This window comes from Paramisgurnus dabryanus, chromosome 9 (assembly GCF_030506205.2).
Source record: "Paramisgurnus dabryanus chromosome 9, PD_genome_1.1, whole genome shotgun sequence".
Classification (NCBI taxonomy): Eukaryota; Metazoa; Chordata; class Actinopteri; order Cypriniformes; family Cobitidae; genus Paramisgurnus; species Paramisgurnus dabryanus.
Window position 1 is genome coordinate 36,077,283 of NC_133345.1, and position 22,126 is coordinate 36,099,408.

At 37.3% G+C, this 22,126-nt stretch overlaps 2 protein-coding genes across 2 annotated transcripts in view; both read right to left on the minus strand.

Moving 5' to 3' along the window:
- frmd4a (FERM domain containing 4A) overlaps positions 1-22,126 on the minus strand; it is a 223,530-nt gene that overhangs the window by 183,392 nt on the left and 18,012 nt on the right. The gene's annotated exons all lie outside the window — the stretch shown is intronic.
- On the minus strand, positions 1,371-17,632 carry LOC135745128 (uncharacterized). The gene is made up of 12 exons (XM_065263498.2): positions 17,507-17,632; positions 16,559-16,745; positions 16,045-16,156; positions 13,257-13,447; positions 12,870-12,995; positions 12,633-12,752; positions 12,244-12,360; positions 11,642-11,770; positions 11,322-11,539; positions 5,904-6,063; positions 3,203-3,342; positions 1,371-1,846 (listed from the first exon to the last, which is right to left on the minus strand). The coding sequence occupies exons 2-12, from the start codon at positions 16,743-16,745 to the stop codon at positions 1,829-1,831; spliced, it is 1,518 nt and encodes a 505-aa protein (XP_065119570.2). The 5' UTR covers positions 17,507-17,632; the 3' UTR covers positions 1,371-1,828.

The window sequence follows — 22,126 nt, forward strand, 5'->3', positions numbered from 1 at the left end:
CACCCGTACCATTTGACATAAAGACTGTGACCCCGAGCCGGTCACACCGCAAATCGCGCAGTTAAATATAAACCTTTACCGGTCTTCAGACAGATCTTAAACACAAATGAGCACGGGACATTTAAAAACGAGTCGAATTTTGGTCTTGGATGTTAGACCCGCATTTTACTCTTGTCTATTGAGTCCCTACCTGCATCTACAACACAAATGACATGCGAATAGCCTATTACACCCGTTAGATCAAATATTATGCGGTTCACCTGCGGGTACCCCGACCCTGCTGTTTCGTCTGAAAACAGATAAAACAGTCTCACCGTCTGCCTCAAGTTTCTATTACCAACGTTCTTCTCTTCCACAGGAATAATGTAAGTTTCCTTACAAACAGATTCGACTATTAATGTCTTGCAGTCGCATATAAGTAGTATTCAGTATTTAGCCTTTTGTTTTTGGACAAATCTTATCATTTAATGTGAAACTTTGTGAGTGTCGATCTAAAGCACAGACGATTGACTGACAGCTGAGCGCTCAGCAGTGCGCTGCGCTTATAGCCTATACTGAATAACTAACCCAGATAGCAAAAATCATCTGGCCCAGATCTGGCCCGGACCATTCATAAGTTTTGTGCCAGTTCCGCAAAACGGACCCGGGCCGGTGTCTTTTGGCACAACGGGCCAATACCGGCACGGATCCGTTTTTACACATCCGCATCAGCACTGGGCCACCTCCAGACCAGATGCGTATGCCTTTATGTTTATTTGGCTGGTCCAGCTCTGTTTTGGATCTGGTCCAGTGTCATTCCATATCTTGCCAGCTCATCATTTAGAAACACACACATTTTCACTCTCTCCTTCAGGCATCTTCATCTCACATGCATAATTAAATATATTTTTTATGCTACTGATATTTTCTCTTAAGTTTCAACATTAAAGTCTTAGACAACAAAAGCTGAAGTATTGGTTTAGATGTACAGATAATTACTGTATGAAAAATGTTTTTACATTAAAATACCACCTGAGAATCTAGTCAGCAACTACTTCCCTATAAACATACATTTAAAGTGAAATTTGACAGAGTAAATGTGTTCAAGTCCCTAAATACATGGAAGATGGATCAAGGTATATCATATTAAAACAAATAAACAAAACAATGCAAAAACACTGTGCATCTTTTCTTTCATTTTCATCAGTTTTAAAGTTCATATCAAATGACATATCAAAGTTCATATAAACCACTTAAAGTCTTGATTCACAAAGCTACACAAAATAGTTAAACAATCTCAGAACTTCTATCAAAGTATATTTGAAAGAATACATTTGAAACATGTGTAGTTGTAACGTTGGTTAAAAAAGGCAGACGGAAGCCGATCCACATGCAGACATTTATTGAATAAAAACACAAAACAAACACAGAAACAAGATATGCCAAGTAACAAGGAACCAATACATTACATTAACAAAGACTGACCAAAGACAACTAAAACACTAGGGCTATATACAGTATACACAGGGTCAACGAAATAACAAGACACACCTGGGGAGACAATCAACACACCAACCAATAAATAAAAGAACTATAAAAGACTACAAAACATGGCAGACAGAACTTCAAAATAAGAGTACAGGACTAGGGAAAAACAGAACTGGATCATTACAGTAGTGACATGAATTCATTTATCACACAATATGCCTGGAACAGAAAAGAGGCAGCGAAAAGCTGTGAAGAAATTGAAAAAACAAAACGCAATAAAATTCATATCATGAACCGGACAAAGATGAACCAAACGGAAAGGGAATGACGGGTAGGAAGGCCATGGAACTACACATGTGGTTTAATTCCCATCAGACATCTGCAAACAAAAGAATAAAGCTGTTAGTTTTGTTGAGTTTAAGTGAAGCAGCATTAAGAACCAGACAATTGAGTCACTGTAAATGGACCTACATAGAAACATTATAATAGTCTTGTTCAAGACGCATCAGCGCTGCACAGACCAGAGTCACTGTGTACTTTGGGATTGTTTAATAAAAATGTAAACATTATGGGCCAGATTAGCTAAACGGGGCAAATTATCATGAGAGTGCAATTCCACAAATGCACCGATGTGATTCACAAAAAATAATTTACATTATGACCAACGCATTCTACCAAGAGCAGCGCAAATAAACAGAGCTGATGCTCGTCAGGTGCAGGTTGACACAGGCGCAACTGCACATATAATGTGAAAGAAAATGTTAGAGGAAAAAATCTGAACTAATGCTGTAAACTATACATGGGAGTCAGTTGGTAGATAATAGGGATAAGAAAATTTCACGATTCGCTTGGTGCATCTGCATAAAAAGTAAACGATGGGATGCATCAGTTTAAAAACTGTGCATCGGATACAAATTAGCATTTGCATTGCATTTCATCGTTTCTAACATATTTTGCATCGGTAAAAAAACAGATTTATGTATAATTATTAATAGATGCACTATACTTTTATCATTTATAAAGTGACCAACATTTTGAGATTGCTTTCTTCTCTCTAAACTGTTGCTACATGCTGCTGACTTCTCACCTGCTGACCTATCACAACACCAAGGCATGTCATGAAAGTCACAGATAAGTTGGTTTGCAACACGCCAAAAAACCCAAAGAAGTTGTCACAGAGCATGGCATTATGTTAAAACAGCACCTTCTTTCTGCTCATTGAGTTCACGGTCTATCTGCTGAAAGCACCTTCCTCTGCTGGCGAGTTATTGTTTATCCTTGGGCATTCTTAAATTGTTTCACTGTTAAATGTTTGAGCTGTTAAAAGTTGAAGTGGAGATCTTTTAATCTTTTTTGCACTACTAAGGCCTGTTTTTTAAATGTGTTAAAAGTCTGAAGGCACTCTAGTTAATTTATAATTTGCAGTCTGAAACAGAAATAAAAGTATACTATCTGTACCATAATACATAGCATAGCATAATATTTTCTCCATGCGTCATACTGCATTGAATGGCATCTTGTTGAATCGAATCGGACCACACTGCATCGTATCGCATTGGTAGCTGCTTCAAATGCATCTTTAATGTATTCTATTGTAGGCTATGCATCAAGATGCATATTGCACCGGCCTCAGTTATGGACATGCACATCCCTAGTACATACCAGCACTATAATCGAAAAAGTGTAATAGCTTAAAACACAAACTGCAAATATGCTACTTCTATCTGAAATGTACCTCATTTATTGCCTCTTTGGCTCTAGCACGTTCTTTTCGGCCGCCACCACGGTCAGAGGCAAGATTGAACCAACGAATGGAGTAAGAGTCGATCTCGGTATCAGCTGCACCAGTAGAGGACTGGTTGCTTCTTACAGCTCCTGTTGAGAAAAAAAGTGCAAAAAAACTCTCAAATTTCCCCAGACTAATAAGCTGCTGATTGATAGTTCTTCTGTAATGTAAAATACTTAAATATTTAAATATTCTGTTGAAAATGTCTCATGCCATTCCAGATTGTCAGTTTAAATGTTTAGCTGAAACTGTGGTCCTCATATAGGACAAATCAATGGCATGTCACTTTGGCCACGTTCACACAGCAGTAGAACATGGTTGTGTACACAAGTCCTGTATTTGAGTCCTTTAAAGGATTAGTTCATTTTTATATTAAAATTAGTCCAAGCTTTATTCACTCTAAAACCATCGTATGTGTATATGACTTTCTTGTTTCTGATTAACACAATCAGAGAAATATTAAAAGTTATACAACAGTTCTTTTGGTTCTCGAATCTGAATAGCTAAGAGCCCTTCCCAGCCGTGTGATATTCTACTGACAACATAATAGTAACCGCTTCACTGTTTGTATCATTTCACCACCTACTGGTCGTTTTACAATTAGTGAGGGAGGCTTCTTTAAACACTTGAGTCATACGCTTACATATCTGCTACCAAATACTGCTGGTTTGATCAAACCAAAACAAACACAATCAAATTTTTTTACCATCAAATACAGCAGAAAACTATAAGTGATAAGATCAGGCTGTGGTCAGCGGGTTGAACACTGACGCCCGCTGGCCACGTCTGGATCTAACGTCCGAACCTTTTTAAGCAAATGTTTAAATAGGCGCTCTCATTACTATTCGACTGCCGATTTGAATATTATACATATATATTCTCGACTGAACTAATCTTAAAACTACACTTTGGGACCAAGAAACAGTAATATTGAGAACAGGCCTTATTCAGCCTGCCGTCATGTTGATTTCTTATTTCTTTTGTCCCTTCTTATTTTAACAATCCATGATTTCTAAGGTTCTTTGTCCTGTGGAAATTTGTAAAATGATGTATTTTCGGTGTTTAGATGGCTGAATGACCAGCATCACGGTTCAAAACACTAGGTTTAAAGCGCACACTCTGGACTTCCATCCCTCACAGCCTTGTTTTGGAATCAACATGGGGACAGGCTTAATAAGGCTAATATTGTGACTTTCAAAACACACGGCTGAAAGGTTTACTTGTCATTCTGGCCTTCAAATCTGTGGCAGAGGAAAGTAGCTCCCCAACAAAGAGGCTTTTATATATAACTCCGTTATTGTTTTCTAGTTTTCTTGTTTCAAACTTGTGCCGTCAAACTGTTGTCTAGGGGTGGGTGATAAACCGGTAGACATGATTAACTGGTAGAAATGTGTCAACCGGTAGAGATTTTGGACTATTGTCTCTATTGAGGTCACGCGCCCACGTCAAGCTCCTGTGCGCGTGGTCACAAAACATAACATTTGTACACGTATGTAAGCACCGCAGTTTTAAAACAAGTTATTTTAAGCCATTGAAACACAAACAATGGATCTATATGCCTACACTCTTTCTGTGTGTGAGGAGCGCGCAAGTTGCGCAACCGCTGCTCTTTCTTTCTGTGAGGGGGCGGACAAGACGCGCAACCGCTGGTCATTAAGCTCGTGAGCATTTTTCCCGCTTTATTGGCCTTAAATACATATATGCATCAAAATTCCCATCTTTGCAAGTATCCTCATAAACACGATCAATTAGGGCTTGAAAGTGAACAGCTATAAGAGAAAATGCATGTGTTACAGTATATTGGATCCGGTCTTAAAGGGGAAGTTACCTCATTTTCCTCCTGTCTGTCACTCATGTTTATCAAACAGCATTGGGAGAACATTTCTCACTGCTCTTGACTAAATCACTTTTCTACCTTAAATAAAAATATATATATACATACATGCATACATAATTATTTATTATCATTCCTTTATCATTGGGTGTTTATCTTCAGAGAGCTTGAGTTTTGTTTGTTTTTAAGCTTGTATAAGGTTTTTGTGAGAATTATGAACATTTTGGTCATATCTCCCACCCCTACTGTTGTCTGGTGTATAAAAGCAATATCGCTCTCAGAGTTGTGTGATATAGCTCTATAATATAAAATATATAGCTTCTACCACACCACCTTCCATATTCAAATTATGGGGCAAAAAACTGGTGTTGCTTCAGTTCCATAAGTTGAATATGGAATGCATAGGTCACATAGCATAAGCTATTTTGAGAACATGGAAGCCGTGTGGAGTATATTTGATGAATGTGGCTGGAAATAAAGACATACTCGTTTGATAACCTACTGCCATTATAAAGCTTGGATGATTATGATATTTATTAATATTTTTTCTGTGTTCATCAGAAACAAGAAAGTTATATACACTTACGATGGCTTGAGGGTGAGTGAAGCTTGGGCTCATTTTTTTTTAAAGGGAACTAATTCTTTAATACGATTATGTTCACACACACAGTATGGCTATTTGCGGAGTGACAACCACATTCTATAACAGAACTCATAGCAGTAAATTTTCAGTACTCTGACCTAGAATGGGCGGGCACCACTTTGGAGACCCCTGATTTAGGTTGTGGAGATGGGTAACAACACTGTAATACTTACTAATCAGCAAATTTCTTGTGAGCATTTCTTTAAAACACTTCTTCCCATTCACTCCTTTCCAGTTAATTTTTTTAGCTACAGAATCAGAAAAGAGTCTATGAAGTATGTTCCAAGTTATTTGTTTTGTGTTCTGTCCACCAACAGCACCCAGAGCAGATATCTGAAGACAAAAATACATGATAAACAATTCAAATGACAATGGAAATAGAATAAGGTAAAATATCTGAAAAATATTTAAAAACAGCTTTAAAAAACTAAGCATTAAGACATGTTAAACGACACTCCATAATCACAATCAAGCCTAGGAAAAAACTGAACCACCCCTCTAAGGAGAAAATAACATCAAACGCTTTAAACGCTTGGAAACACAAGGCCTGTTGCATTGCTTTTTTGGTCACTTTTATATTGCTAGGCACACACTGAGGCAGTTGTCCTGGCAATCAAATATAAAAAGCATGAGCGCTCTTTTGCTGTTAACTGTCATATAGACCCTTTTACTGTTTGTACAAAATGAAGATGTAGCAATGTATGCGCCCGAATTTTGGCAAAGGAAGTATGGCGAGAATCAGCAGAGTGTCAAGCTACGCAAGCAGATTAAGCAACACAGGCACAGAAAGTTATTTTAAATAGTTGACTTTGTCCAAATCTGGTAGCCTGATACCATTTGATAGAGGACGTTAGCAGATGGCCAAATATATAATATAAATATATAATATATAATAAAAATATAAAAATATCAAAGCAACCATAAATGCAACAACATGACATTTTGATGCTGATAAACACGTTAGAACCAATGGGGAATAACACCACTTCTGTTGCCGAAATGTGCGTGCAACTATTTGATCACGGGCTGTAAAATGTAGCCTGACTACGTCAGACTTTGTACTTCCGCTAAATTTCATTATGCTTCTGTACTAGGTCTGAAGGGGTTTCTCAATGTCAAGGATATTTCCTTGGCAGAACTGGTCTTCAGGGTTCCCACACCTTAGTTAACTTCAAATCCAAGGACCTTTCAAGGACTTTCCAGGTCCAATACCCTTAAATTCAAGAACTAAATGTGGGGACACATTTCAAGTAAGAGCAAGGTTACATCGTGTTACCTTTTAAGATACACTGTTACTGTTCCCTTTCGAGGGAACTTGCGCTACGTCACTGCGGTGACACTTTGGGGATACCTCCAGGGGTAAGTGCGTCTGAATGTGTATATCAAATTCAACCAATAGTGAGGCTTAACGACAAAGACAGGGTGAGGCGGGAGCCTGGAAGTATATCGCTATCTGAAATATTGCCAAAGACGGCGTTATAGGGACGCAGGAAGTATGGCAAGGGAGATGCAGCGTCTCGTTCCCTTCTCAGGGAACAACAGTTACATACGTAACCCGAGACGTTTTTATGTGTCAAACACAAATATGCAAAAAAGCTTTTGGTATTAATCAACATTCGCATACAGAAGATATAAGCATTTAAAGGAGCATTTCACCCATAGAAACATTAATCTTTATTGAAAGTGCGTCATATTTGTAATCAAAATGTAAAATACATTTCAAATTTGGTGCCTATTTGACCGAGAAAAAGGGTGTTTGTAGTCTCACCCCCTCAACAAAGATTTTGGACTTCCTGCTTTCAATGATGCAAAATGATGATTTTTACATGATTGAAAGAAGGAAGTGCAACACTGAAATCTGTATTTCTTCTGTCTCAGCGGCAACTGGGGAAATGATGCACAACCATTCAAAAACATGACTGGGGTTCTAACTATACAAAGCTTTATGCAAATGGGTGAAGTGTCCCTTTAAAGCCAACAGTTTGGAACGTGTGCTTAAAACGTATAGAATTTTTTTATATATTATCCTACAACACAAATGGAATAATATGGATTTTTTCCAGAAAACTTCTTGCATAAAATAGATTCAAGCACTTTTAATGACCTGTATCTATGTTTGTATATTTTCAAATACTTCCCGGGGCCTTGAATTTTCCCCCCTGGATTCACAAACTTTCAAGGTTTTCATGGACCCGTGGGATCCCTGGGTCTTTCCAAGTCACTTCATTCAGAGGCTAGGCCACACTGTAAAAAAATTCTGTAGAAATTAAAATGTTATTGCAGCTGGGTTGCCTGTAATTTACCCTAGATTTACATTTATGTTATTTACTGGCAAGAATTTGTTCAAAGTTAAATAAATTTTAAATATTAACAAGTCTTTATCTTTACAGAATAAAACTATACAATAACAGCCTCATGCAAAGCATTCTTGGAACCAGAAGTCACCATCAACCTTTTTCTGTTTTTTGCTTCAGATTTTGTTTACCAGAATGTTTTGCTTGATGCTGTTTTTTTAGTTTTACTCTATAAAGACAAAGACTTGTAAATGTTTAATGTTCATTAAACTTTGAACAAAATGTTGCCAGTTAAAAACATAAATTTAAATCTATGGGTAAATTATTGGCAACCCAGCTGCGATTTCTACGGATTTTTTTTACAGTGCAGGCTCATCTTTAGTATTCGGAGAACACGTAAATGGAACAGGCTAGAAAGTGCACGTCATTATTTCATTACGTCAGTAAAAAGGTGTGCTTTCAGCCCTGAGCGCATGGGATTGTGGGTGATTTGAGAGCACGAAGGATACACATATGCATCCTTTCCTGTATATGGGATATTTTTCAAACAAAGGTTGGCAAAAGGCCGGCAAGGGATAGTTTTGATTATGTATCCTTTGGTTGCTCTAATGGAGGATCAGGTTAAGGAGGCATCAAAACTCGGTCTGTGTGCTACACAGCTTGGCGTGCCCAATGATTGAGAAATTATGGAGGGGAATTTCATTGTTCACAGTTAATGGTGGAGGACGCGTGGGCAATCTTTCGTTGGTGACGTTCCTGATTAACCAGAAGATTTAATTTAATTTACATTATGGTTAGGGCTGTCTGCCTGGTGGAAGAGTTTTTAGTTTAGGAGGAGTGAGGGGGTTCCTCCACTTAAATGTGAGTGGAAAGACTCCGTAAGGATAGAGCTCTGGCCCGATTTATTTTACATAATCTGCGTCGTTCACAGCCATGTTCACTCCGGTATTATGGCCGATGGATTTGTTTTCGCATCATACGTGTGTTTACAGTGGAAGTGCGATGTGGCTTCCACTGTAAACTTTTAAACTTTAGACAAGCCCCCCCCCCCCACAAGAAGCTAAACGCTTAGCAATTATGCCCAGCCAGACTCTGTCTATGAAGCATAGCAAATTAGCAGAGGATGGTATTACCAAGCTATGTAAAAGGGTCTATTAGCAGAAACTTTTAAAAGAGGACACTTGCTTTGACCTTGATCGAGGGTGAGAGGTTCACAAACAGAGAAGACAGTGAGTGACTGCAGTCTGGTTGTTCCAAGCAACTGTAAAATTCCGTCACCACAGGCCTGCCTCTCCCCTCATTTGATTGGACATTGGAAAAACACGTATGACGTCGATCACTTTTCCACTCAGAGCACTCCTGTAAAAATGTGTAGCGTGGGAGGCGGCCAAAACACAAGGCGTTTAGCGCGGATAAACAGCGTGCATAACGCTCACTGCCCATAGAAAACAATTTAAAAAAGGCGCCTGTCACTGCCCTGTAATGATCTGTAATGATCTAGTTCTGTGTTTCCCCAGTCCAAGACTCTTATTTTGAAGTTATGTCTATGTAGCCATGTTTGTAGTCTTGTTGTAGTTCTACTGTTTATTGGTTCCCTCTTATTTCTATCAGCTTTGCATAACAACAAACCATAATAGATCCAGCAGCAGACTGGTTGCCGGAGATGCAACTTCTAATGCTGCACCAGGGCTCTCAATCAATTGAGGATCAAACACAGGGCTATTTATACACAGGGTTTAACAGGATAACAAGACACACCTGGGGAGACAATCAACAGGGAACCAATTAACAAAAGAAGTTCAAAAAGACAACAAGCATGGCTACAAAGACATAACTTCAAAATAAGTCACTTGAATTGGGGAAACACGGTGCTAGATCATTACAAATGCGTTTTGTGTGATCAGCCTCCAAATCTGCAAAATATCTCTGACAAAACTGCATGCTCTCTCTTTTATTACCCGTATGTAAAGTATGGGGTAGAGTGCTTACACATGTGCTTTGGACTACATCAAAACGTGTCTCTGGCAGAAGGTTGAACTATGCGCTCATAAGGTGGAGTCTGTGAGTGGTTATGCTTGGGGTGTAATCAATGTGACATCACATTGATAGGGGATCCCCAACAGCCTGTTTTGTGTGACTATTGCAGTTTAAAGGAGATTACACAAATAAGAATAAATGAATTTGTCTAATAAAAGGATGTTTCTGCACACACACTGGCGACACATTTTCTGATAGAAACACATTTAAAAGTGCATTTTCTAGGTTAGGGGGCTTTATTGCAGATGTTTTTCAAACTTTCCTGATTTAAAACATGATCAAAATACTGTATATTTTGATGACAAATAATTGTTTGTTAAAATTGGTATCGGCCTCAAAAAATCCTATTGGTGCATTCCTTAAACAGCTGTATTATTCTATTTTCTGTTTTGATAAATTTTCTCAAAATATAGATGAGAGCAGGAAATACTATACAGACAGAGTAAGGGCCAGATTTACTAACAGCTTGCGGCAGCGCATTTTATCGTTAAATAACAACTGCCGGGATTTACTAAAGACGTGCAGTGGATAATAAGCAATGAAAAGATGTGGTCTAGTTTTTTTTTGCGACTGACCTTATTGCGTATGCATTTCCAGGAGTTTCCCTATCAGATGCAAAATTTATGGGAGGAAATTATTTAAATGATTCACGTAACGCAATATACTGATATTTGCGCGTGTGATATTACTGGTATTTGCATCATAATTTAACACTGAATAAAGCATGTATTGGGTTGATCATTATGAAAATCAGCTGTTGCGCTGGTGTTATTTAAGTTGTGCTTCTTTAGTAAATAACCCGGAGATATTACCACTCCAGGGCTCCAGACTGCCACCAAATTGTGGCATTTTGCCACCAAAATTTGACAGTGTGCCACTGAATTTTACATCCAGTCGCACATGTGCGACCAGTAAATCTGACATTTTTTTGTGATGTGACACTGAATTTGAAACAGCACATTGTACTTTCCGCATCTATCATTAAAGTATTTATTAGTAATACAGTGGAAATTAGTAGAAATTTGAATATTTGGTTAGCATGTTAATTTATAGTGTGTGACCCTAAATTTTCTGGTTGTGCCCCTAAAATTTTCAGCTGGGGGCCGCTGTGCTCCTAGTGAAAAAAAGTTAGTCTGAAGCCCTGCACTCCCATCTGCACTTTTTTGGAATTGCGCTCTTGCCCCTAATTTGCCCATTTAGTAAATCTGGCCCTAACTATCTATTGAAATCATAAAGTAGCTTTAGATAATAAAAAAATACCATGTTTTGTTTAGCCCGTGCATTCCTTGCGTCTTTCAGCCACTCCTCCAACTCCTCAACTTCAGGCATAGTGGCCAGTGGAACACTTATATTGTGTGGCATTTCAGCCACCGGAGTCTCTGTCCCAATACGTTTAGCAAGTGTATTGACAGCAGCAGCAAGCTGCATTTGCTGTTCCTTCACATTTTCTAACAATGTGAGAATGTGCAGCTGAGCAGCTACAAAAAGAGTTAAGAAAAAAAATAAAAGTTTTCTTAAAATATATAATTTTTAAACCTGCATACTGTAGTCACAAAACATTTAAATTGAAAAGATTTTACCTGAGCAAGGGATAGTTTCAGATCCTGTCCTCCCCAGTCTAAATGTGGGCCTAAAGGAACGGTCATTTGACATTGCAGACATGTGGCCCACAGAGTTTGATGGACCTGTAGATGTAGCAACTGGAGGCACTGAGACCAGGGAGAGAGAAGATTAACTTTTTGCACAACCAAAGTTACTGTATATTCAACTTCACACCGCCACCGGCGAGAGCATCAAAGTGGTTGGAAGGCATTAATTTTCAATGAGAGCAGGATGCAGCATGGCGAGTCATGGACAGTGTGAGTGTTGAAGAGATTTGAAATCAGCTGAACTTTATGGTTATGAGCTATGACGTGGTTCGTTGGCAATCAATCGGAAAGCGGAAACGTTCGACGACAACCAATCGGAAGGCGGAAACCTCTGCTTCAGAGGATTAAAAAGAATGCATTCCAGCATCAAAGCGTCCACTACACTTATTCTATAGCGTCGTTGGCAGGGCAGCAAGAGCGTTTTTTTGACGCTCTCGCCGGTGGCAATGTAAACATACAGTTATAGTGCACAGATCAATTAGTTCAAGTGATCACTTTGATGAGCAAAGTTTGCAAGCAAATTTTTTTTTAACCTGTGTAATAGCCATCTTCAGCATGGGTCAGATCTGGGACATCTGTCTGTCCAAAAGAGCAGTGGCGTAGAGGACTCAAAGGAATGCCTGATGTATTAAATGGGACAGGTGGTGCGGCTGTGAAATATAAAAATTACAACAATTAGATTGGTTAATTGAAAAACATTATAGAACAATTATCAATAATAAATCCTTCAAGTCTGTCCAGCTGAAACCTGTTAGATTCACTGAGCACATGTTACATTAACTGCATCAGTCCCATAGAAGAAACTTGACTTAATATTGTAATATTAATGCTACAACTAAACAGCTATAGCTAAAGTTTTCTTAATGTATATGATTTTGAAATCTGCATAGTCACAGAACATTTTAAATTGAAAAGATTTTACCAGAGCAAGGGATAGTTTCAGTTCCCGTCCTCACTGGTATAAATCTGGGCCTAAAGGAACGGTCATTTGAGATGTGGCCCACAGAGCTTGATGGACCTGTAGGTGCAGCAACTGGAGGCACTGAGACCAGGGAGAGAGAAGATTAACTTTTTGTACAACCAAAGTTATAGTGCACAGATCAATTAGTTCCAGTGATCACTTCAATGAGAAAAGTTTGCAAGCAAAATGTTTTTTTACCTGTGTAATAACCATTTTTAGCATGGGTCAGATCTGGAACATCTGTCTGTCCAACAGAGCAGTGGTGTAGAGGACTCAAATGAATGCCTGATGCATTAAATGGGACAGGTGGTGCTGCTGTAAAATCTAAAAATGACAATAATTACAGTAGACTGGTTAAGTAAATAACACATTATAGAATAATTGTCATTAACAAATCCTAAATGAATCCTTCCAGTTTGTCCAGCTGAAAAATGTTAGATTCACATGAAGGTACATTAACTGTATCAATCCCATAAAAGAGAATTGACTTGACTTAATACTGAGATATAAATGCTACAACTAAAGAGTTAGATATTAACCAAAACATTGCTTACAATATGATTTACTGGAAAAACAGGAATATACCAGTGAAAGAAGAAGATTCAGTCTGCCTCAGGTCTAGCCGTGGTCTGAATGAATCCTGGCAGGTGTCAGTTGATGGTGTATCTGGAGTAGGTGCAGGAATAGATGGTGCTGGACAATTGGTGAGATTGTGGTATTTCCTCTTTGTTCCCTCTTCTGGCTCACTGTCAGAGTCCGTATCTCCAAAGATTTTCCTTACAAACAAAACAAATTGCAACTGACCATAATGAATTTTGGGCATGGTTAAAACATCAACAAATTGATTTAAAAGTAAGAACTGCTTATTTAGTGTGCCTAAATGTGTATATTAAATTACTCTACACTACTGAGCCTGTACTAGAAATCTTTGTTTTACTTGACCTCTGTAGTACTTTAAGACACAATATTCACCATATTAACCATATTACACCATAGCAAAAAAGGTGTTTGCACTACCAAATATGTGATCTATTTATAAATGTTGTCAAAATTACCATTTTCAGGACCAAGTCTGTACTGAAATAAAAAATTTTTTTTACAATACCAGCATTTCCCCGTAGCACTGGGATTGGCTACAATAATCAACGTTTCAAAAACACCACTGTTAATAGACATCTTTGATTGTGTTCACTGAGTGCTTGTACAGATACACACAGGAACATTTGACATCAGCAATATATAAGCTAATCCCTAATATATCCACTTAAAATGTGTTTTTAAAGAGTAACTAAACCCTAAACCAACTTTTTTATTTAATGATCTGTAAGAATGGGGCTTTATTAGTGCTGTTCATTGATTTTAGTACGTTTTTTGACATTTGGATATAAAGTGTTTCAATACTACTATTTATGGTGTAAAAACGTCTGAGTGCTGCCCTCTTCAGGTTGAACGGTGGCTACTGCAGTTGAATTTTCCTATTGGATGTTGGGTCCAAAAAATAACTTGTGACGTAAGCAGGTTCAAGCTCACCACGCCCTTGTTACGATCTCACCACACACTTTAGTTCGTCCCCTCTATCTCCGTTGGGATCTGCGCATATTTCTTGCATTTTTCAAATATCGCCAGTGGGTGGAGTCAGGCTCTAACCAGGGGTTTAGTTACGCTTTAAATAATTGATTATTGTACCCAATCACAGACATATTTGATGAGTGCGTGAACACAGTGGTCAATCAGAAGTGTTTAAGAATCCGCTCAACAGCACTTAGACTGCTAGGGAGAAATGTGGTTTCATATTCTTACCATTTTAGTACAGACTTGGTCCCGAAATTGTTACTGTTGACAAATCTACTTTATAATTAAAGTTACTGTCCATAAATTTTTTTGTGATAAAAACTTCTAAAAATTATATAATGAGAATGTAAACATGAATCCATTTTCCAAACACGTGTTTTTGTCTTATCCTGAAACACTATGGTACACTTGTAATAAGTCTTTATATTCAGAATAATTTAGACCGGTCTGGGCCAGGTTTCTCGAAAGCATTGTAAGGCTAAGTAGATCGTAAAAACGATTGTACGAATCATCTTAGAATAACGGTCCGTTTCCCAAAAGCTTCGTAACTTAAGTAGCACTTGAAAATCATCGTAGATACGAGTGCTCTGGAGTAATCGTTAATTCATAAGTGCATCGTAAGACATTACAGTTACAAGGTCGCCTGCAGGACAACCAGCAAATTGCATTCCTGCAATGAGGATAATGTAATGTTTTAAATGTATATTTGAAGAGTTTTGTTGCAAAACGAGATAACCATCGTTTTTTAAATTGTTCAGAAATCTGGTTTTTTGGTTGTGCATTCCAATTAATTTCAATTCAACTGCAGTTGGTTTGTTTTATTTAAACCTTCATAAATTAAAAAATACAGCTAAGTAGCACCATAAAACAAAATAATAACATGATAACATAATAATGAACATGTTTTGACAAAAATGTAAAAAAATGGATTTATCTCGTTTTGCAAAAAAACTCTTCATTTATTTATTGGGTTCTTCTTTGTTTAAATTACTTTAATATAATACTGAAAATTCTAATGAAAAATCTAATTTAAATGACTAAATATGAATTAATAAAGAAGGAAAACGTATTTGTTACAATTTTGGTAAAAGTTTGTACTAGCAAATTGATAAATGGTTCCTACCAATTGCTGCTATAATTCATTTACAGTAAAAAAATTTTAAAATGGAAATACATAATTAACAACAAATAATAATAATAATAATCTAAACTATAATAAAAAATGCAAAAGGGATTTCACAGTGGGACGAGTCCTAACTAATTATGGGAAAGAATATTTCATTATGCAGAAATTACTAAAACATTTAAAAAGTCATTAAACAATTATGAAAAATATTATCAAAAATATTAGTGCACATCGTCTGAAGATCTAGCCTAAACAACCTTCTGCTACAAATTCGAGTCATTCTATTGGTGACATTTCAGCATGGATAGCGACTCGTAAGAAGCACTTAAAACCCAGCTGTGAGCGACCGTTTTACGTACATCTTTGGGAAACGCACGTAAATGAACAATCAATGTTTGTTAAGTAGCTCGTAGAAAGCACTCTTAAGTGCTAAGTTCAATGGTTATCGGGAAACCCAGCCCTGGTAGGAACCGCTGTGTTCTAGCACAGTATCTGCTTGACTCATCATAGACATTAACAGAGAGAAGTAGCTCCAGCTACAATGTTCTTCCAAAAGACGCATGCAGTTCTGCTTATTAACCGCTAGAGCACAAAAAGTTACAGACTGCAAATTTAACAAATATACTTCTAAAAGTATTTTCAAATGATGCATATGTCAGTTTTAGAATATGAAACCTTGGCTTAATTTTTCTCTTTCTAATCACTTCTTCCTCGCCATCTGTTTGTAACTCAGAAGTATTACAGTTCAGTGAGGCCTTCAGTTTCTCTCTTGCTTTAAGGTAATCACCTGATCAAAAAAAAAAAAAAAAAACATTACTCACATGCAAGAAATTATAAATTTGTCAAAAATACATCACTTTACACAAAGTACACTATCAAATCCTTTTTGCAGTTTTATCCAACAACTTGAGTAATAACTCTAGTGTATTGAATTTTATGATAGTCTGTCATAGAGGATTTACAGTGTTTACAGTGCTACAATAATATCGCAACAAATATTGGCCAATATGTGACAAATTGCTTGGCTGGTGTTCCAAACCTACCAAGTACTGATTGATAAATAATGTAGTACATTAATGTATGTTTTAGTGACATAAATAGACTGAATTAATAATTTTCAATATGCTGAGTTTGAGTTTAATTGGTGCATTTAATAACACTTGAATTTTTTTCTAAAGCAGACCCTTACCAGCTCTTAAGAGGACTCGAACGTCGTACTTTTTCCAGTCTCCTCCTGGCTCTTCCTTTTTTTGAATAGCTCGGTTTATACGGTCATCACTTTTATAGTTTGGCCACCAAGTGACACCATCCTCAAACCATGACTCAGAAATGATGTTAAGAGTCTTTGTCTCCACAAATTCAACAAGTAAAAACATCTGAGAAAGGAATTGTTGCATAAATTGTTACATATTTGAAAATAAAAAAACGATTCAAGACACACAGTATAAAAACACTCCTTTTTACATTTTCCTTCATTCAATATATTTGCATTCTTTGATCAATTCTATTATATCTACATTTTCCTGCATAAGATTTCACATTGTACATGCACAAGTAAAATCATATGTAATATAGAGATTGCGATCAAAATAATATTGATAACGGTGATAAGCTCAGTACATATTTACTCAATATGTATTAATCTAATAACCTAGAACAGTGGTTCTCAAACTTTTTCAGCGTGCGGCCCCCCTTGTATACGGTGCATTCCTTCGCGTCCCCCCAAAGAAAATTTATGACAAATTTGTTCTAAAACGTAACATTTTAATTAGATAAAACATATTAAAGTATACAAAATAGTGCTGTTGGTTAGTAGCCTTATTGCTTTTTAGGTTCAATTACACAGAATTAATGATAAATGAATTTTTTTTTATAATATGTCATAAAACTGGGGCCCCCCTGGCAACATCTCGCGGACCCCAGTTTAAGAACCACTGGCCTATAACACAGCAGAAATAAACACAAGAACAGACAGTCAGTGCATGCTGCTTATAAGTGTTTTCTATGTGTGAATGAAAGGTACGGTTTTGTCTGATACACAAACTCACACACTTATTAAAAGAAAAATGTTGTGTCAAATGGGCTGCAAAAACTAGTTTTGGCATAAGTTTTATTATTATTTATTGTGGATACTTACATTGTCAAAATACACAAGTTTCCAGAAACCTTTGTGGAGTACAGCTGCTCTTCATCAATTCTTGTGTTAAGTCAGTCTTTAGTCAGCATAAATTGTTTTGTCTCCCACCTGCACCTAAACCCTCTCCTTATACAACCCCATCTATACCCTGAAACTAATAGGCTTTATGCCCAGCTGCACTACTTCCTGAACTTCAGCCAGCTCCTTGTTTCCTGTCTGCCATTATTGGACAAACTGATTAATCCAGGTGGGTCTGACCTCAGTAGTCACAAACAAACTGATTAATCCAAATGTTCCTGACCTCAGTAGTCACAACAACAATAATCAGACACACCTGGATTAATCAGTTTGTCCAATAATGGCAGACAGGAAACAAGGAGCTGGCTGAAGTTCAAGAAGTAGTGCAGCTGGGCATAAAGCCTGTAGATCTGTGCACTAATTAACTTTGGTTGTGCAAGAAGGGCATGACAACAAATCTGTCTTGGTAAGGAAGGAGAACACACTTGTGAGAGATTTGTGATGCTTTGGCAACCCTAAATGGTCCTGTAGGTTGAGAGACGATAAATACTCTGAGAAAATCAGAGCTCATTGGATAGTTAAAGAAATTTTCCTTCTGTGTGAAAACTTTAAACACTACATAAATGTCATCCACAGACTGTACAATGTTATAGATAGCACAGATGTCTTCATCTATAGCAAAAATATTATCACCCGTGGAAACCTTCATTGTCCACTGCTCAGTCTGCAGCTGCCCGTACTGTGCAGTAGCTTGAAGGCCTTCAGGAACAGGTCCAACATAATGTTGCATTCTTAAAGCTTTACAGGGCAACTTAACAGTGCTGATTTGTTCAACCTCTGATAACCTTCTTATTATCTGGGCAAGAGGAAATTCTGGCTTTCTCACAAACCTCTTTAGTTTACAGAGGTAATTTTCGTATGGAAAAGCTGAGATAGAGTCTAAAGAACCATGCAGTTGGGCATCAGCTGACAGGTGCACCAATCCATGAACATTATACACTAAGGCATCTTTTCCATAAAGCTCCCCAACATGGCTCACAAATGTTGTGAGTAATGTGTTTGCATAATTGTTGTACAAAGAACACAGTTGAGGACTGACAAGGATGCGAATACCAGTACACAATAACATAAAGTTATTATATACATCACAATCTAAATGTGGTGCCATAGCAACAGATCCCGTATACAATAGAAACTGCCTTAGTTCAGTAGCTTTCCAACGGTCTATCTCTCTCAGAGACCTTGGCTTCCTTGCAAACTCAACTGGTATGTATGGACGCATCTGAATTAGACGATGAGAAATTTGATCAACAACACGGGAGGATAAACGAAATTTCAAAGGACCCCTGAGCCAAACATTCAACAATCTCCGTGTGACACCTAAACATGCAAGGTGCATATAATCCAAAGGGAATCTAGTCACCATGCCCACATCTAGACCAGAAAACCCATGTGGTCCATCATGATGATGCTCCACATCAACTCTCTCTGAAAATCCTGCATCAGTCCGTAACACAAAATCATTTCTGGGGTATGTCATTCTGTTGTTAATATAAACACCTGGCTGGCTACACTTATCACATCCATGATATCCATTGTGAGCTTTTATGTTTTTTACAAAAGCTCTCGCAGGGGTATCACACACAACAGAATCCAGCTCAATGAAAACTTGTTTCCCTCTAAAATGGAATCCCTTCTGCAGCTGCTTTAATTCATAGGTGAAGTCTTTCAAAAATTCATCAGGGGCATTTGGTTTTTTTGTACCACTAAAAAGGCCAATAACAACCGGTTCATTCATTGGGACACTCAACAAAAGTCCTAAAATGGGCCATAACTGTAAACTTGAGCTCTTAAATAATGGCAAGCCATCAATATTTATCTGCAATCTAAAAGTAAAGCCATCAGCAATATTTTCAATTAGTTGGCTAAGGGTGTTATGCATAGCTGTCAGGATACCTCGATAATAATACAAACCACCGCATTTTTGTTGGATTTGGTATTCAGTTTTTGTGTTAAGAATGGTTCGAGCATCCTTGGGAAGTTCTGGGTGGTACAATCTCAACAAACTAAGGAGGGCTGTGAGGGCTACTAAAGAAACACCAAAATGTACAGCCCAATTGGCTAAACTTTCAGCAAGGCTGACTGGCTCATCTACAAGCTCAGATTCAGATTCTGATTCAGATTCGGCCTCTGAAACATGTCTTTCTGTCACTTCTCCAACATTATCTGTGCAAACAGAATGTAAATGGTACTCTATTTGAGAGGAACTTGAGTCATTGCTGTTCTGTGTGTCATTTGTCATAAAATCTGTGTCTACTTTGTGAGCCTGAGTTGGTTCTGATTCTAATAGACAGTCTTCTGCAATGTCATGCAGTCGTTTTTCGAGGGAAATACGAGCCCTCCGCCTGACTCCAGAGCTTGTTAAAGGTGGTTCCCTCCTTTTCATTGTTTCTAAAAAAAGATTTATTATGAAAGAAAAATCCTTGTTCAAATTGTTTTTTGATATTTTGATGCCATAAGTAGTTACAAGTAATTTAACTGTTATTCATTTAAAATGTTTAGTATGGAGACAAAAACACCATATTCCCTGTAAAAGCTTATGGAAATTTGCACACAAAACTAAGGTGCCAAATATATAAAAAAATCAGTAATGCATGTAATGCACTACAACTTTTAAGTATGACCTCTAGTTTTACAGTGAAGTTATATGGTAATATAATATGTGGGATCAAAAGATTGAAGGCTGAACTTATTATAAGTTACAGATAGACAATATGAGATTTTTATACTAATCATTTAATCCTAATTCGAATGTATTTAAAGAGGTAGGAGTGATCAGCAGGAAATGACAGAGCTAATAGCTGAATTTTCAGCATCATTACTCTTCATTGTCACATCATTTTTCAGAAATCAATCTAATATGCTGATCTGCTGTTCAAGAAATATTTCTGATTATATGACAGTATAACAGTGAAGACATATGTTACACAGGATTTATATTTAATAAATGTAATGAATGTAAATAAACGGATCCAGTGCAGATATGCAGTCGTCTGCTGTCTGGGTATTGTTTAACTGTATTTTTTAATAAATAAATGCAGCCTTGGTCAGCAGTAGATAAAAACATAGAAAATCGAAATGTTTCCAAACTTCGGTTAGTTACTTGAATTTCTTTTAGTAAGAGGGTCTGTGAGGCCTTAGCAAGCTTAAAGGAATAGTCTACTCATTTTCAATATTAAACTATGTTATTACCTTAACTAAGAAGAGTTGATACATCCCTCTATCATCTTAGTGCATGCACGTAAGCGATGGGGCGCCCTGCGACACTTCAATAGCATTTAGCTTAGCCCCATTCATTCAATGGTACCAAACAGAGATAAAGTTAGAAGTGACCAAACACATCAACGTTTTTCCAATTTAAGACGAGTAGTTATACGAGCAAGTTTGGTGGCACAAAATAAAACGTAGCGCTTTTCTGAGCGGATTTAAAAGAGGAACTATATTGTATGGCGGAATAGCACTTCTGGGAGTACTTCAACTCGCCTAAAAAATCTGCTCCCCTTCTCCCTCTCATAATGAGAGAGGGAGGGTGTTACTGCGCCGAGTCGAAGTACTCCCAAAAGTGCTGTTCCGCCATACAATATAGTTACCCTTTTAAATCCGCTCAGAAAAGCGCTACGTTTTGTTTTGTGCCACCAAACTTGCTCGTATAAATACTCTTTTTAAATTGGAAAAACGTTGATGTGTTTGGTCACTTCTAACTTTATCTCTGTTTGATACCATTGAATGAATGGGGCTAAGCTAAATGCTATTGAAGTGTCGCAGCGCGCCCCAGCGCTTACGTGCACAGACTAAGATGATAGAGGGATGTATCAACTCTTCTTAGTTAAGGTAATAAAATAGATTAATATTGAAAATTAGTAGATATTCCTTTAACATTAAAGCGTAACTAAACCCCTGGTCAGAACCTGACTCCACCCACTGGCAATATTTGAAAAATGCAAGAAAAGTGGGCAGATCCCAACGGAGATAGAGGGGACCAGAGCCATAGATAAACAGAGTTGTGCCACCGGAAGTCCAGAAGCTCGACCGTCACGTGATTTACGGAGACTTCCGTTAGTTCCTAGAAGCCCATAGTGAGCCATTGAAATACATTGAGTTAGAGGCAAAGAGCTGTGATTTTTCTTAATTTATAGTCAAGAAACGCATTTTTTTTTTTACAATATTTATATATCACATCAAAATGTGAATGTAGTATTGTTATGTATTTATTTAAACAATGTTTTTTGACAAATTAAATCCACCAATATAGGAACATTTGTATGGTCATCTGCTGGTATGTGGCTTGTTAACATGTTTTACGCTGCCTTTAGTAACTTTAAAGCTTTAAAATGCATCACACTGTACTAATGTAAGTTTATAATGTTATACTTGTTTAAAATGTACAAAGTGAATGTGCTGTGTATGTAACTCATACTGGTTTCATTTATAAATATACAAAGCACAACATTAAAAAAGACTTACAAAGCACTTTGTTTAATTTATTATAAATTATACTAATATTTCTGGCTTAGTGTAGTTTTCTTCTTGTTGTTAATATAA

What these genes read in the sequence shown, in the direction of transcription:
- LOC135745128 (XM_065263498.2), bottom strand. Translation starts at nt 16,745, where the DNA reads ATGTTTTTACTTGTTGAATTTGTGGAGACAAAGACTCTTAACATCATT. An exon ending in TCGAGTCCTCTTAAGAGCTG is followed by an intron (nt 16,157 to 16,558) that starts GTAAGGGTCTGC and finishes TTTTTTGATCAG; the next exon opens with GTGATTACCTTAAAGCAAGA. An exon ending in CACGGGCTAAACAAAACATG is followed by an intron (nt 6,064 to 11,321) that starts GTATTTTTTTAT and finishes TTTTGTCTTCAG; the next exon opens with ATATCTGCTCTGGGTGCTGT.